General features: G+C 38.9%; 1 protein-coding gene across 30 annotated transcripts in view; it reads left to right on the top strand.

Annotated features, from left to right (window-relative positions):
• The window catches only part of RGS7 (regulator of G protein signaling 7), a 448,509-nt gene extending 430,650 nt beyond the window's left edge, over positions 1–17,859 (top strand). For 9 of the 30 annotated variants that reach the window (XM_065589102.1, XM_065589103.1, XM_065589106.1 and 6 more), the window contains 3 exons: positions 1,727–1,816; positions 3,141–3,194; positions 17,379–17,859. In XM_065589102.1, coding sequence (XP_065445174.1) covers positions 1,727–1,816; positions 3,141–3,194; positions 17,379–17,537 — 303 coding nt within the window. In that variant the 3' untranslated portion in view covers positions 17,538–17,859. Of the gene's footprint in view, positions 1–1,726; positions 1,817–2,962; positions 3,195–4,778; positions 4,860–13,906; positions 14,076–17,187 lie in introns of all 30 variants that reach the window. The other 21 variants (XM_024107154.3, XM_065589109.1, XM_065589108.1 and 18 more) reach the window with 8 other exon arrangements.
• The last annotated feature ends 416 nt before the right edge of the window (positions 17,860–18,275 follow it).

Raw genomic sequence — 18,275 nt, 5'->3', positions numbered from 1 at the left:
TTCTGTTGATACTGTGGATGAAGGAACAGAATCCTCTTTGTTCTCTCTTAGCTGTATTAGCTGTGCTAAAAAAAAATGGTTTAAAGACTCACTAAAGGAGCCAGATCTGACTCTGAATGCATGAAGGTAGCATGTTGGGTCAGAAGGTGCTATTTTTTACATGATCACTTTTCAGAGTTTATAAATGCATTAGATTATCAAAACTGAGAGAACTTTGAAAATTTGATCGACTTCTACCTACATTTTGTCTCCTTTTGTATACTTTCTCAATTCACTCAGCTTGCACTGTATAAAGTGTTAGGATTTTCACTTTCAGGTTCATTCACTAGGTCAGTGTTGTTGTGCCAGGATTTCCCTATACTGCAAGAGAGAGTTTAAATTATTTTATAAACTGGTTTCATTGACTGCTTACAAATATATATTTCTATTCATATTGGGTTTTTTTTTAAACCCTCCCACCCCAACTGTATAAAAACAAATACGGACTCATGGACTTAGACTACTTTACATTTTAGCCCTTCAGCTTTTAGGGCATTCTGTGAATTTGATTTCTGAGCATTCTCTCTCTCTCTGTAGCAGAGGCTACTCAACACAATCTGCTGCCCTAGGCACACTTTAGTATGCTGCCCCCTGTGCCACTCAGATTTGGCCCAGCCTCCTCTCTGTCATAACAGATGGGCGGCCAGGCCAAATCTACTACCCTAGGCAGCTGCCCAGAAATCTCCAGCCCTTGGAAGCTGCCCAGCTGGCCTATAGCTAGAGTGGCCTCTGCTCTGTAGATATTTGTAAATTCTTCAGGGCATAACTTCACATGCATCTGAACAGTACATGGGGCATGATCTTGTGACACAGTTCATGGGGCATGATCTTGACTGGGATGTCAGGGCACTAGTATATATAAATATTCCCAGATAACTATATTAAACTGGATTTATGGCTGAGTACATATCAGTAATTTACAGATAAACATATTACAGGGATATTGTAATTATCTGAAAACCAGATCCAGGAAATAGTTAAGGTTCAATTTAAAAGAAATCCAAACATGTTATGTATGGTATGGAAATGGACAGTTAAGGCACCCAAACAATTTTAACGCTGCCTTGCAGTGAGGCGATGCAGTTACAATCAGTGCATACTAGTGTTTGCAGTCCCAGATTAGATTAAATTTAAAGACATATTTGATTCCCCACCCCTCATGGTATCACTACAGGGTGGAGTTTAGCAGAATGGCCAATTAACCCTAAATACAATGTCTTCAAGTGTAGTCAATGGACTAAGCTTCAGTAAATTTATCTATAATGGAAGATTGAATTATTCTGTTAGTAAAGTAATTTGGGACAAAAAATGGTTTTATATGGGTGTTACATTTTTTGGAGAGTCTATTTAGCTGATGTACTTGTCAATTCTCAGAAAATTCATTCAAATATAGAATGAGTGCTGTAATTTAAGGGGAAGGTACACTGTATTCTTCACACATGACAAAGTGGTGGATTCTACTTTAAGAACAAAAGTCAATTCAACCTTAACTCTAGAACTGCAGCCAATGCTCCTTCCTTTTACGTTTCCTTCCATAAAAATATACTAATAATCATCTCTAGTATCTGTCGATAATGGCATTAAATATTCTGTTATCTATCTTTTTTATCTTAGTCCACTGCATCTTGTTTTCAGAACATCCATTCAAAATGTCAATTTTTTAAAATTTTATATCTTTTCTCTTCAGGAGCACATTTACAAACTGATGAAAAGTGATTCCTATCCTCGTTTTATACGATCCAGTGCCTACCAGGAGCTGCTACAGGCCAAGAAAAAGGTATTGATCCATCTTGTCTTTTTGTTGCAACTGTGCTCGGTGGTGGTGATGTTTGCTACAATACATGGATTTCTCTCCCCTATGCAAGTGCAGCTGGATATCTGGTAGGTGACCAGGTTGGCTTATTTAGAGGGTCACATACATACAGTAGTTTGATAAATGTATCCTGCACGTGTGTATGTTTTAATAAGTTAAATTAGCAAAACCTATTTTTATTTTTACATCTCACATTGTAGCACTCTTTCTGTTACCAAGCAACTTAAACTGAAAAGTAGTTTACAAGTAGGTTAAATAAAATAAAATCCCTGCAGTATAGTCTTTCAAATTTGCAAATATAATAATTCTCATTTTCTTTATTTTTATTTACGAAGCCTACTAATTTGTTTAAAATTGATCTCATTGGTATAAATAACTTCTGATTTCATTTTTTTAAAAAGTATCTTAGGATTTCTTTCTCTCCCTGTTTTTATATGTCTAGTTTTTATCAGGTTAGGAATCTAATATGAATGTGAGATCATGTCACACTCATGCAAACAAAAAATCTTACCATGGTACATGACCCTTGCTTTTTAAGGTCCAGATTATGCAATGAGTTCTGCTGAGACGAACCCTTCACTGTGTGGAGCATCTTACATGATAGGGGGTCAAAGTGCTGAGTGCAAGGAAATTCCAAAACACTTTCTGATGCAAAAGTCTATAATGAAATTGTTGTTTGTTATTAGTGGGTCTGATTCTGCAACCACCACAAATTCTGAAATCCTATTGCAATCAGTTGGGAACACTGTTTGCAAAATCAGGCCCATTATCCTATGTAGCAGTAATAGTAAGCTAGTTATGATCTTGATAATACTAAACTGTGCATAAAATGAAAATCTAAAAATTATATGGAAGTACTGTATGGTTTTTTTCAAATGTTAGTTTTTGTCCATCCAATATGGAGAAATGTTGAAAGTTCCACAGAGCTGCTACTGTGTATGCAAAGTCCTTAAGTTTTGCAAATGTCAGTTCATTGACACAAGAAATGCTCTTCATAATTTTTTTTATTTTCAGTTTTTCTTTTTTAATCAAACCAGTTTGATCCACCTGAGAAACGTTTTTTTTAATCAAATATTATAACTGCTTTGCCCATCCATTGTTCTATAACAGGCATTCATTAGCAGCTTCATACCTACTTTTGCTTCTTGATTTGTACATGAGCTTTGTTTTGCAGTCCATTGTTTCATCATTCTTTCTTTTCTGCTCTATTTGTTTCTTGCTCTTCTTCTTTTTTCTCCCCTTTTCTTTTCTTTTTCCTTTTTTTATTTCCCCCTTTTTTTAATTTAAGTTGGAAAACACACTGGATCGTCGAACATCTTTTGAGAAATTCACACGCAATGTGGTAAGTTTGTTACCTTGGCAAACTAATAAGCCTGATCGATGAAACACCCTTCTCCCCACCACCACCCCATTCCCTCACCTTTTCTCCTTCTGTATGACAGAAGATAAAGTTTTGCATCCATGCAAGTTTACAACTTTACATAGAAATGGCAGCTTTGTACTACGCTTTCATTACAGTCCTCCCCCAGCTCTCCCTCCTTTTACTGACTAACCTCAGAGAAAACCAGGTTGTTATTGTTGCTATAAATGGAGGAATGGACCTGTGGGAGCCATACTGTTTGCATTAAGGAACATTAAATACACCCTAGAAAACGGAGTTAATTCACTCTTCATTTTTTTATTAAACTAAAGGAACCTCTGGAAACCTGCTTCATGCTGTTACTTTTATTGTGTATCATAAGAACAGACATACAGGGTCCATCTAGCCCAGCATCCAGTCTTCTGACAGTGGCCAGTGCCAGACACTTCAGAGGGAATGAACAGAACAGGGCAATTATCAAGTGATCCATCCCCTGTTGTCCAGTCCCAGCTTCTGGGAATCAGAGGTTTAGGGACACCTGGAGCAATAAGTTGTGTTCTTGACCTTCTTGGCTAATAGCCATAGATGGATCTATCCTCTAATTCTTTTTTGAACCCAGTTATAATTTTGGTCTTCAAACATCCCCTGGCAATGAGTTCCACAGGTTGACTTCACGTTGTGTGAAGACATACTTCCTTATGTTCGTTTTAAACCTGCTGCCTATTAATTTCATTGGGTGACCCCTGGTTCTTGTGTTATATGAAGGGGTAAATAACACTTCACTATTCTTTTTCTCCACACTATTTATGATTTTATAGACCTCTGTCATACACACACACCTCATTAGTCATCTCTTTTCTAAGCAGAGCAGTGCCACGCTTTTGAATCTCTCCTCATATGGAAGCTGTTCCATCTCCCTACTGATTTTTGTTGCCCTTCTCTGTATCTTTCTAATTCTAATATAACTTTTTTTGAGATGGGGTGATCAGAACTGAACACAGTATTCAAGGTGTGGGCGCACCATGGCTTTATATAGTGGCATTAAGATAATCTCCCCAAATACTATGTTTGATGCGTATTTTAATACATTGGATTCCTTTCCTTTTACTATTCCTATTTTGTCCTAGATGGAGTCTGGCCAATTTTATAATGGGGCATGGAAGGGGGTGGAAAATAACCTGTAACAAATGTCCCCAACTTCTCTCGAGCCTAATAATGCTTCTCAGGTTCAAAGGTGCTTTGTGAGCAGTTGATGCTTATGATGCACTAGGGGTCTGTTTGAATGTCATTTCAGTGACACAGTACAAGCAGCCAAAATTCCTGCCTACATGCTTCAATTCTGCTCCGTTCCTTATTCACTGAAAAGTAAGAATTTATTTTTGAAAGATGTTGCAGCAAGGTAAAAATGGAGGTTGGTGGATTTCTTATCCATATTTTCCCACCACCAGCCATGAGTTCCACTGATGTCCTCATTTACTGGATTATTTTTATTTGTGCCAGTCTTTGGGTCTTTTTTTGACATTGTGCAAGTTCAAACTAAAGCATTCAACACATTTATTTTTGTAGGGCAGAAACATCCCTATTTTTCCATGCCATAAAAACTGTACACCAACACTGAGGGCGAGCACTAACCTGTTATGAAAAGAGGTAGAAAGATCTTGGATTATACTCAAGTTTGTCTGCATTGTCTGTTGAATTGTGCAGTTCACGCTGCTGTGTGTGTTTGTTGTGGCTTTTGCTGTGACAATCAGTTAATGGAGCTTTGTGTGTTGAAATGAAAAGTATAAAGAGCTTCAGCAAAGATCATGGTTTTTGTTTTTAGTTTATAAGGGAGATGGGGCAGTTCTCATAAACGGCCTCCTGTATAATGAGTTCTTAACTCCTTAAAATAAATTTATTTTATGCTAAACAAAAAAGAAACAAGTGAAGTGAAAGAACAAAGTTCTATGATGAGGCTGTGGGGGTATCTCACATGCTAAAAGAAAACAACATATATTTTTGATGTTTCATTATAGATAACGGTTTCCTGTAATACATATTGGGTATCTTATTTTGTAAATTCGAAATTAATTTGGATTCAATGGGACAAAGTCACTAAAAGTCCAAGTAAAAGTCATTAGGTAAAACTCATTAAAAATGAATAAATAGCTATGAAACAAACAAAAAGTTTGAAACAAAAACCCCTATTTTTTGCATGGTGGTGTTGCCACAGCATGTTTCACTGTGATTTATGTATTGTCTAAAGAGATTGTTCTATAAAACAACTTTATAACATAACAATCATACTTTCTTTCACTGAGATGTTTAATAGGAGTTCCTGACTTATATAATCAAGGCTGCACTAATAAAGAAAACATGGGAACAATGATAACATACTGTGACTTTTGAGAGCTAGACTTTTCCCAATCAACCAGTGGCAACCTACAATAACTGGGATAACTATGGGAGTTTTGAACCAAAGGTGGCCCAGTGCAGATGAAATTATTTCAGTCTGCCTAGTGCTGTTGAGAAGAAAATTTAGTTGTCACTGCTAATATATAGTAATAATAATATATAATATAATATGTAATGTCCAATATACAGATAAAACCCAGATAAAATATGAAATAGAATGTTTAATTTAATGCACAGTAAATCGTTGAAGAATGTTACCCAAAGTAAATTTTAACTTTTCTGCAGTGTATTCAGTCTAACTCTATATGTATCTCCTCTTCTCACTTTTCCTTCTACCCTCCACCCCCTGTAATGAGTTTTGTCTTTCGAACTTTGTCACCCTATAGCTCAGAACATGGTAGATGCCACAGAATGATATGGGAAATTTGCATTAAGTAATAACAATTCTGAGATAGAGTAAGAACAATAAAAAAAAAGGTGGAGCATAAAGGAAAGAGTGTAAGGGGAAGAGAGTCTGGGCAGGGGAAAGATTTGGGGGTGAATATAGCACTAAAGGGGAGCAAATGAGGAAAGAATGGGTGGAATAATGGAGTAGTTGGCTAGAATTTAAGAGGGTGACAAAGTCTTCCCAACTGTGTGTTTAGCATTTTGCCTTGATATATAGGTATTTGGTCCTTTTTTTGTCCTGGCTTGTTACTGAGTAATGGGAGTGGGGATAAAGTATTAGTACTCTTCTTATTTCTCCCACCACTACCAGGATGTAAGAAGGTTCCAGATAGGCCCATTTCTGCAAAGTGCTGTGTGGTGCTGAAACCCTCAACTCCCATTGTAAACAGCAAACTCTTGGCAACTCACAGAATTGGCACTAAAATGAGAGCTTTATATTTGCAATATGATTCTATCGTCTGTGGTATCTCTTTTTTACTCAAAAAAACTCAACTCAGCATCACTTTTAAGGGAGTTCCTGCTAGTATCAACTGTGTCTACTGACATAAAAAGGGCCAAATATTCAAACACAGGCATTTCAGTTGCCACTGTGTAGTACACATGCACATACGCTGAACAGTAACAGCACAGACATATCTGGACTTGTTGCTGGCTAATGGGTGTACTTGTGCACTCAGTTGCTCACTTGTGAGCACAGCTGCCCACATTCACATGTACAATGTCCTGTTTGTGTGTGCAATGCACATGGATAGTTTCCATGCCCAGCAAAGGCATCTGTGTGGAAATTTGGCCCTAAAAAGTTCTAGACATAGTCCTATCACCTAGAACATCAGTGATCATGACTGGGTTGGAAACCAGGAGGACTTCCTAACTCAGGTCTCAGCTTTTCTGGTTAGACTGTGTGTGTTTTTTTCTTTTTCCATAAAGACTCCTATGGGGACAAATTCTGATGTCCTCACTCTCAGTGACTTTTGTGGTAGTTTTGTTTGAGATAAAGACTGAGGGCTAGATTGGGTCATAAGGGGGACTTAGGTGCTGTAAATACCCACGGTGTCTAAATGTTAGGCTTGGGCACCTACACCCCTTTTGAAACTACTCCCAGGTGCCTGATTCTGCCATCTTTACTCAAGGCAAGTAGTACCCTACTTTTCAAGCAGGCTCAGTGACTTCAATGCATTGACCTCAATGTAACTACTTCAGTAGCAAGGTGCTACTGTATGAGTAAGGCAGGTAGAGTGAAAAGTGGAATGAGGACTTCTGGATTTTGCAAACTAGCACCTGTCGGTTTACAAATTGATATATTTGTATAACAGTACCCTGGCTGGATTGTCTGTGGGGACTGTACCCCAGAACTCTGGAGCTAAAAGCATGGCCCTCTAACACTTGCACTTAAAGGACCATAGAGGAGGACAGAGACTCACTCTGGGTTACACTTGCCTGCAAAAGCATTTGCTAAGTCAGAAAGGTCTCTTGAGATTTTCCCTTCATTACTCAATATAGTTATTTCTGTAACCGAATGATTCCTTTTTCTGGCCACGTAACAAAAATTAAAAAAAATAAAGGACAGAAAAGCTAAATTCAATTTTGTATTTCTTGGATACTGTAAAAAAATCTTTCTAGAAAGCTCTCAGTAATTCAGTTCATTTTGTGAAAATCCTTAATACACCACATGCCATCAAATATTGATGAGCTATAGATTTCAGTATGTTTATATTGCCACATAAACTTAATCGCTGCAAAATTATAACCCTGTGGTATTCTCTACTGTAGGTAAATATCAATCAATAATGCCATAAAGGTGTGCACTATGTAGACACAATAATAGCATGGTGAAAAGATTTCTATATAAATGTGGCATTTGTTACTGCTCACAATACATTTTACTAGTGTGTAGAAATGAATAGCAAAAAGGCAAAATTATTCTCTTTATTTTGCCTTTGTATTCTCAGAACTCCCAAATAACTCTGCAGAAATACATTGCAGCACACTGAAAATGAAGTGACATATAGATGTTCAATTTAGGCATGTGAATGGATTTGGAATAGTAGCTACAGGCAAGATGATCACAGATCTTTCTCAGCCATGCATGCCTCTCTATCCCCCTGTGGAGCTGCTCAGATTATGATGTGGCCACAGTGGGAAAAGCAGGTTATATTTGCCTGATACCCCTATTATGTTCCCATAGGCAGGCAGGGTGGTGGAGAGGAGTCAGAGAGTGGGAGAACTTTTGGCTCCTCCCACCTCCACTTGCCTGCCCGGCCCAGCGCAAGTACACAGACTCCTGCTATCAGGGTTTGAGCTAGAGAGCTAAAAATAGCAGTGAGGACGTTGCAGCACAGGGTCTCAAGCCCACCCTACCCCTTGAGTCTGATTTCAGGTGAGTATCCTGAGTATCCGCTGGAGCCACAACATCCACACTACTATTTTTAGCATACTAGCTCGCACCCCACTAGCGTGTCTGTCTACTCAGGCTGAGAAGCTCTCTCCCAGCTGCAGTGTAGATATACTCTAGCTGGACAAGGGGCATGCAGCTGCCCCACCAAAAGTAGTAGAACAATGGAACAGGATGGTTTAGACAGAAATCCTGCATCTTGGCAGGGGGATCAGACTAGATGTCTCTTGTGGTCCCTTCTAAACCTAGGATTCTATAAGTAGTTAATTTACTCTGCCTCCCAGAGCAAGAGAGGAATTGTGACTAAGGGCTTGTCTATACTTACCGCGCTGGTTCGGCGGCAGGCAATCGAACTTCTGGGTTCGATTTATCGCGTCTTGTCTGGACGCGATAAATCGAACTCAGAAGTGCTCCCCGTCGACTCCGGTAATCCTGCTCACCGCGAGGAGTACGCGGAGTCGACGGGGGAGCCTGCCTGCCGGGTGTGGACCGCGGTAAGTTCGAACTAAGGTACGTCGACTTCAGCTACGTTATTCACGTAGCTGAAGTTGCGTACCTTACTTCGATTTGGGGGTTTAGTGTAGACCAAGCCTGAGACAGGACTTGTTCTCTGATCTGCTCCTGGGGAGATGCAACAATGTAACACTCCCTAGACAAGGTAGATTGTAAGGTTACAGCCTATTGAGGGAAGTCTCTGTGTGTGGAGGGGAATTATAAGCAAAGCACCACATTGCTCACCGGGGCAGTGAGTAATAGCAAACCTACAAACTTACTGTACCTCGAGCAAAGAGGGATGAAGAGATAGTTGGCTGCCAGCAAAGAGAATAATCCATCCAAGAGAGGGAGGGGCTTTTCTAGATCAGAAAAAGAGGCTGAGGTTAGGTTGAAGCTAGCTAATGTGTGTTAACTAACCGCAACATATAACCATGATCTTTCCATAGTGTGGATGTAGGTTAACATCTTTACCTCAACTTAGCTGGCTGGGCTTGACCCGGACTCCCCCCATAATGCAATATGTCAGATGTGTGTGAGCAATAAGTGTGCTGTCTGAAGGCTTCGCCAGCTGCATGTTTGATTGCAATGTCGAAGTCCCCCAACTTCAAAGCCAGCCTAGAAGTTACCTGGAATAATGTATACGTGTTCACTCTTTTTGTAGGACTTCAGCAGTGTATTTAAATCCTATCCTATTTCCATTCCAATATCATAAATAGAACTGGCTGAAACACCTGTGACACATTTTTGTGGGAATTAAAAAAAATTAATGTAAAAAAACCATCAGATTGCAACAATTTTTTCTATGAAATTTCTAATCATTTTTTTGGTGGATGTTTTCATTGAATATTAAACATGTTATGAAAAAAAGATCATATAAAACTTAAGTCGTGAAATTTCAGTCAACTCTGGTAATAAATGTAAGTGTAGAAACAAAAAAATATCTATACACATTTGTTGCTATGTAAAGAAGCACAGATAAACCTAAGAGGCAGTATAGGAGAGAAGTCCTTGAAGGACGACTTCTGTTTTTTAACTTTTCATGAATCCTAAATTTCTGTGAAAGGTGCTGGACTGACAGCCTATTTACTGATGTTTTCCATCTATGGGCAGTGCCAGCTTCCCGCACCCTGCTGTGCTCAATGTTCCTGAAGTCAAATTTGAAGGGATTTCCTTTAAGGTGATAGGCTAGTTTTATCTCCACATCCAGTGAGTTATATCGCCTCACTGCAGAGACCGCCAAGAAGTGTACAAGTTGCAGGTTGGTCTTTGTTTTGTTACGTGTATATATATCCATGACAAAACAAACATCACCAAACTCAGTTCATATAGTATACCAAGCAGCCGTCAGATGATAGTAACCTTCACTCGCTACCTATTAGGTGAGATGTGAACCAGTGACTTGAGCAGAAAAGTTTTATAGGGCTCAGGGCTAAAGCCCTGAGACATTCACTCCTGCTTGCCTAATGGGCATCTTTACCAGTGTCCCTTGACGTTATCATCTCCAGCCCAATGAGCAAACATTAGAGTACTTCATGCATGAGATGTGAAATTGTCAGGACCATTAAACACAGCATATTTTCACAATGGCTCAACAAACTATCACTTAGCATTGACGTGTCAAATTGTGGCATACAGAAGGAAATTCAAATTGTTTAAACTGTCCTTCACACTTATTTCCATCAGTGAGTGGTGGACTTTCTGTGTTCTTAGAGCTGGTTTTACATCCAATCATTTTAGGACCATGTTAGACAACAGATGTGAAAATGGTAATTGATTCTTCGTGTTCTCATTCTTAAGGGATCTTTGTGCATGAACATGTAAGATTTCATATGCAACAATGAAAGGAACTTGATGGAACCTCAATCATTGGACATTATGAATCCAATACAGAACTATGTGAGGTTTTTAAGTTACACTTATGGAGTAAGTCTTCCCAGAAGCCAATTTTGAGAATTAAAATGTACTAGTTTACTATCAACAGTTAGAGCTGTTCGGGAATCTTTCAGTGAAATATTTTTTGTTAGAAAACGAAGTTAGTCAATTGATCAAAACTGAAACTTTTTAGGGGAAAGTGTTGGTTTCTATGCATTTCTTGACATCTCTCCACAACCCCAACATTGTCAAAAAAATTCCATTCGGACATTTTCTAAACTATAAATTCTGGTTTTCTCCTTCAAAATTACTTTTTGTTTCAAAATTTAAGCTAAATATTGAAAATATATACATACATAAATGAAAATATTTTAAAACAAAATATGGTGTGACAGACCCAGACCAGTGGGGTACAGGGGTCTGGTAGAGGGCAAATATACTGGTCACTGGATGAGTAGTTTTCTGTTCCCTGAGTGACCAGAGCAGGGGCTGCACTAGAGTAATCAGGAACCTGCTAGAACCAGTTAAGGCAGGCAGGCTAATTAGGACACCTGGAGCCAATTAAGAAGAAGCTTCTAGAAACAATTAAGGCAGGCTAATCAGGGCACCTGTGTTTTAAAAAGGCGCTCACCCCAGTTTGTGGTGGGAGTGTGAGGAGCTGGGAGCAAGAGGTGCAAGGAGCTGAGAGTGTGTGCTGCTGGAGGACTGAGGAGCTCAAGCGTTATCAGACACCAGGAGGAAGGTCCTGTGGTGAGAATAAGGAAGGTGTTTGGAGGAGGCCGTGGGGAAGTAGCCCAGGGAGTTGTAGCTGTCATGCAGCTGTTACAGGAGGCATTGTAGACAGCTGCAGTCCACAGAGCCCTGGGCTGGAACCTGGAGTAGACGGCGGGCCCGGGTTCCCCCCAGACCTCCCAATTGACCTGGACTGTGGGTTCTCCCAGAGGGGAAGGTCTCTGGGCTGTTCCCCAACCCACATGGTTAATCTCTGAAGCAAGAAAATCCACCAATAAGTGCAGGGCCCACCAAGATAGAGGAGGAACTTTGTCACAGTGGTCAAAATCTAAACAAACCATTTCACAGTTATTGAAATAAAACATTTTGATTGACTCAAACCACTTTTTTTAATTTGGTTCAAGATTTTAAAGATTTCAACTTTCAGGAAATATTTTCAAAATCATGCATAGCATTTCCTGCCCAGCTACGCCAACAATTAATCAAAATACAGAAAGCGCAATATCTTACTCCATTCCTAGTGAAGTTATGCCTGGCTCCAGGATTTGTCCCAAACAGAGTAATAGGACCATATTTGGCAGGATAGGTTTGAGATACAAATGACTAGAACCTAGCAGCTCAAAGGTGCTTCGCCTTATGTAGCCATTGCCTCCATCTCTCCCTGTTGTGCCAGCCTTCAATAACACATGATTGCTCCTCTTTCCCACCCCATGGGTCACTGCTGCAGTCTCAGAAAAAATAAAATTAATTCACAAATCAGTCCCATTTTAAACTAACACACAAACGCTGGGTACAATTTTCAAAAGTATGCAAGTGACTTAGGAGCCAGTGACTCTCACAAGAACTTAGGCTTCTAAGTCACTTAGGCAGCATTTGAAAATGTTACCCTCTAAGCCTTATTTATTGTCTACCCCACACTTCAACTGTTAAGCATGTTAACCTTTCTCCCAGGTCCCAGTCTAGGGAAGGCCTGAAGTTTCATTGAAGGAAAGAGCCACCAGTGAAGGAATAAAAGGAGAAACACAGAGCGGGAGAGACAGTGGAAAAATGGAGGGAGATAGCAAAACCGGGAAAGCCACTCACGCTAAGAGCCATTTGCTCCTCCCCTATTCACTCTATCAATTAGTCACCTCCGTCGGAGGTGGTCTGAGTGGAGCCACATCTTTGGCCATGATCATACATTTTCCTTCTCCCTAGCCATAGGAGTGCAAATCTTTACAACAGGTTGAAGGCAAGAAGAATCTTGACCCTGCCCTGAATCCCGCGCCTCCTACAAAGCCTATTGGGCTCCTTGGTACCACTGTTGTGGTGAGAATGCTTGTACAAGCTCTATAAATCTTGCTTCTTCCTACTTCCTGAAGCAGAAGCATACCCGTGCGACTGCAGGCATAGCCATCTGTGGAAGATGGGGAAGGATATTTGGCCCAGAAAGTCACATTAAGGGAAATAAAAGCTGGCTAAAGCCTACAAAAGTATTTCTTTGAGTCTTACTCTGCGCTCCTTGATCTCTCCAGATGTCCTACTCCTAACAAATAAGCCTTTATTTGTAGAAAGCTGGGATTTCACTTGGGAGTTTCTCATGCTGAAATCAGCCATATTGCCAGCATGCCACAGGTGTGCAACGCATAAGCAGATGAATAACTGTGAGAGCAAAGGGTTTGGTAAAATTTCTTGATCTCATTATGTTCACGCCAGTGTGCATATTGTGCATCTGTTACACAGTTAGACGCTTGGAGTTTTTATTCCTAGTAGCTCTAGAGATATTGATGCAACTGCGTAGCATCTGCTCTAATAATGAAAAAAACATAAAAAGGGGCTGTTGAGCTTGCTCAACAGGAGCAGAAATGACGAAAATTAACCTTTTTAACGGTTAAACATGTATCTTCTTCTTTCCCTCGTCCGCGTGTTTCAGTCCCAGCTCATGTGGAGTTTTAATGTTGGCTTGTATAAACAAGTCAAGTGTTTTACTGAAATTGTTGCTGGCATGTTTGTGAGTTATTTGAGACATTAGTGCGGTACTATGTAAATAAATCAGTGTGTCGTCAGTTCTAATATGGAGTTTAATTGGATATAATTTTGTATGTTTCTTTCTGGCCCTAAATAATTCCTAATATTGCTTACTTGGTTTAGCGGGTTGCGTAATTTTCTATATCTATTTTAAAGTACATTTGTACTCTGAAAAGTAACTACGTAAAACATTAGCACCTTTAATCAGCTCATCTGCTGCCTGTGTGTATTCAGAGTTATACCTGCTCACTCTGCCAATATTTCTACTCTCTATTCTGTTAGCCTTCGAAAGCCAACACAGCATTTGAGCTGGATTCTGATTTAGCATGTCCATTATAACTGAATTGTTATCTAGATTCGAATTGCAGAGCAACATTCTTCTCTCAGTTACATCTGCGCAGACAAAATTGATGGATTAGAACATCCGCTTACTTTTGGAAAAGTTCAGATATGGGCCTCAGAGTACTACTCTGAAAAGTAACTATGTATCAATATCATCTTGTTCCTCAACAGCTGTGTTGCCTGTAAGTATTCAGAAGCATATCTGTTGATTTTTGTGACTCACACAATTTTCTATTGTTTTTACCTCTGTTAGCACCCCAAGAGTAAATATATCAGAGAGAGAAAGAGAGAGCTGCACTCTATTCCTTTTTGTACTTCATCTACAGAATTGTTTACTAAATTCCAATCAGTTACACCTGTGGTACTCACGACCTGTTAATGAAGAAGCACAAGTGTCACTTAGATCATATTTGGCCTGCAGGACCTTTATTACAGTGATGATGCACAAGGAAAAAAGAGCCAACTTGACTGTCTGTTCACTGGATGATTTAGGAGCGGTGACATCTAGATTAAAAACAACTTTTTTGTAAATTGAGCACATCTGGAGATCCTTGAGAGGCAATAAATATAAAACCCTGCCATGCTATTTTTAAATAGTTAGCGTTCAGAATAGAAGTACACTTTAGAATGGATTTGAGGTGTACAGCTTTCTAGACCTTGAGGTAAAGATCCTTCAAACTGGAACTTATTAGCTTTGTTTGCTGTCTGAGCCAGAATGCAATCCAACCCTCTCTTAGCTGCTTTGGCCCCATATATTAATATAAATAGAATGTAGTTAAATCTTGTTTTCACACTCAAGTGCACAGATATGATTCCAAATGCACAAAGGAAGCAGATCTGTTGAATAAGAAGCTGCCATGTTTAAATAGCCTCTTTTATGACCAGAACCACATTTTAATTTTAAAGTAGATCTCTTGCCATCTTCTAGAATGGGACACGTGAAGTTTCATGCACATTGTTCAGCTACCATTGCCACATTTCATATTTTTATGCAGTTAAAATAGTCTTCTTGGGGAAGTAGTGCAGTCCCATTGCTTGGAAATTTGAAAGTTAGAGTGGCCAAAAGATTGGAAAACATACTAGGGGAACAATATGGAGGGAATGAATGCTATAGAGGGTCTTTTCCATCACTCACCTTTGTTGTTGTGCGAATCTGTAGTATGTTCAACTGTCCTGTTTTAATTTAAAGCTAATTTGTAAATACTAAAAACTGGTCATAACCACTTACCGCATCTATGGAGCAAATTTAAAATAGTGCATGTAATGGATTGTGCATGTCTCAAAATTCAGAGTAACTTAATCAAAACTGCCACTGTTTGCCTGGTTTTGAATCAAAATTGCCTCATTTTTACAAGATACCATAAATACCTCCCCAAAACCACCGGAGAGGAAAGGGATCAGAAATTGGCCCTAGTTCATTGAACATTTTACAAACTTCGAAACTTTCAAAAACCTAGTGCTAGTGCCTAGTATTTGCAGCTAAAAGCTGAGTAAGAATCTTTTGTTGTCTGATGTCATAACAAATGCTTTGTCACAGTGCTGACAATTGCTGATCTGTGTAGTTTTCTCGGATCCTTGTTCAGGAGAGTGCACTGTTGTACAAATTAATGTCCTAGTGACAGACTTCACAGCAGGGATTTCATTATCTCAAGATCTTCTGAATGAATATGTATTCAGAAAGTTGCATACCCATATGCACCAATCCATATACTTAAATACATGCTTAACAATATGCAAATGAATAATTTCATAAAAATCAAAGTTAAGCATGTGCTTATGTATTTCGCAGGGATTTGTAACTCAGATATAATAATGTTGTTGTTTTTTTAAATAGCTTATTGGCAGAAACAAGTCAAACATTTCCTAGATTAGTTCAGTTGCTGACCAATTTATGTAATCTGCAATCTGCAACAGTGAGAGTGGACATGTGCATTGACAGTGTTGCATAAAATGGTTGCTTCATGTGCAACTTAAGCACTGTAAAATGGGATATGGGTGAGTGAGTGAGGAGGCTGGAGGTAGAGATAGGAGAGAGTAGTTGGGAGCAGACTTGCCTTCTTCTAAAGAACCAACTAGTCTTACTGTCAGAGGCAGCATATTGATGGCCTCTAATCCAGCATGGCAGATCATGTGTTCTGTTAAAAACAAATAGGTTGGGGGTGGGGGGGAATTGCATCCAGAACTACTGAAAGTTCTGTTCTTTGTATTTCTAAAAGTAAGAGTTATTTTATTTCATTTTTGTGAAAATCCACTCCATTGATACGCTGATGCATCATATTTCAGCAGGTGTTTACAGTTGAGTTATGAATCCCTGTGAGGGGAAAATTGAATTTATGGTGAATATAGATATCAACATCAGATCTATTTATGTAAGTCAGCTGAGTAATAATAATACAGCAAACATAACAGAAATAGCTTTTCACTGACATGACAAAAAGAGGCTTGTTTGCCATGTAATTACTGTTAAAAATATAGAATTTGTCTGAAGTTTTGATTTTTCCCATTTCTCATATTCTCTGTGAAATCTGCTTGCTCTTTCTGTGAGTAGCAGCAGACTTTCACTAAAGTTATGCTGCATTGTAGATTTCCTCTCCTGCACTCTAGATCCAATTCCTGGGGGCATTCATTCCACTTTATTACCAGAGTTAGTTAAGATGCCAAAATATACCTTTATATCAGCAAGAATTCTTAACAAAGTAAAGAAATGGACTCCATGGGCCCTCAAAGCATTGTAAGTGGGCACCTGTTATGTACCTGTACAATGCTTGTAAACAGTAGGAATATTCCTCCCCTCCCCCCCAAAAACAACAACTTTAGCTTAGCTCACAGGAAGGATGTTTTCCCATTTGTATTCAATGTATAATCTGCCTTCTGCACTTAGCCACCCTTCAGAGTGGATTATGTAACTTCTTGGACTGGAATCACTGCAGTTCAGAACGTTCATCTCAATGCATTCTGAGGCATGTTGTATTGTAGTAGCCTTCTTGAAGCTATTTTAAGCCATAGACTTGCTGCTAAGCACAAATAGATCATTTTGGATGTTACTGTGTAGTTTATAATGTTCTGGATTATTATGCAAAACAATCTCTCTGTTGGCAGTTTTGGATTCAGGTTTCTGCAGGTGTTCAAAGTATAAAGCAAAAAAGTTTTCAAAATTTAAGTTTTGACACTAGGTCCCAGTGGTGCCCCCATAATGTTGCCACATCACTGTGAAATTGCTAGGTGCTTGCCGATGAATAGGTTTTCAGTGATCATGCCTCTGTTTTCTGTTTTTTGTTTTTATCTTTTCCACAGGGGAAATCGCTCACTTCAAAGAGGTTAACCAGTCTAGTGCAGTCCTACTAAAAGGATCATCCTTGTAGCATGGAAGCAGACTCAAATCATTATACATACTTTGTAGCTCACTGATTGCCTGAATCAGAGGACAGTAGAACAAGATGTTGCATGAGCAAGGACCTGACTTGTTTTCTTTTGTGTATACTAAGGCATTACAGACTCCGAGGGACTCTCTCACCTTTCGATGCCTCCATTTTGAAAATTGTCTGCTCACTTCCTCCTTCATATCAAGCTGGATCTGTGTCATTTTATTTTCTGCAAGCTCAAGTACAGTGAAAAAAAAGCTTCTGCTAGACACAGTTTATTAAAAAATACTGTCAGTTCACACACTGGAAGAAATGTAAAAAAAAATATGCATATACTAATAAATATACATATGCCATCACATTTATTGCACAATAAATTAGCACAGCAGGTTCCATTTCACTGACGTATTCACACTGAGAAAGAAAGCCTGTGTCTTTGTCTGTTGTCTGTATATTCTTTGTTAATGTTTCTTGCATTTATTTTTATACCATATTTAAAAAAAGAACACCTTTTAATCCAAATGTATTAAAGTTGATCCTTTCTCTGTAAATTTGTGTATGTTTATATTGTTGTTTTATCTTTCATTAAAAGATGCAGAATCTCTTTCCTTTGGTAAATTTGGGATTTCAATGCTGAGCCAAAAAACAGAAAGCCATCTTGAAAAGTTATTTGAAGCGGAGTTCTGAGTGTACTTTCAAATGGCATACTGGAGTTCCATGTTTGCTGATTAACTCACTCCAGATCAAACATACCTATTTTACAAGTACAAAAAATGTTTTTTCTAACTATCAACCAAGCCAAGTCAGCTTGTGCTCTGGATCAAATTGGGTTCTTTTCATCTTATTCATCATCACCAGTAAATAAATGAAACTTTTGCAGGCTAGATTAGACCCCTTTTGTCTGCAAATAATGTCCCCAGTGACACCTGTGTAACAAGATTGAAATTTAGCAAATATTTCTGCTGAAGCACAAGAAGAAATAGAGTTCAGTTCATTGTTTTAGCTCTGTTAATAAAAAGC

The sequence above is a fragment of the Chrysemys picta genome, chromosome 3, assembly GCF_011386835.1.
Source record: "Chrysemys picta bellii isolate R12L10 chromosome 3, ASM1138683v2, whole genome shotgun sequence".
In the NCBI taxonomy this organism is placed as follows: Eukaryota; Metazoa; Chordata; order Testudines; family Emydidae; genus Chrysemys; species Chrysemys picta.
This window is presented reverse-complemented; position numbering and strand designations above follow the sequence as displayed.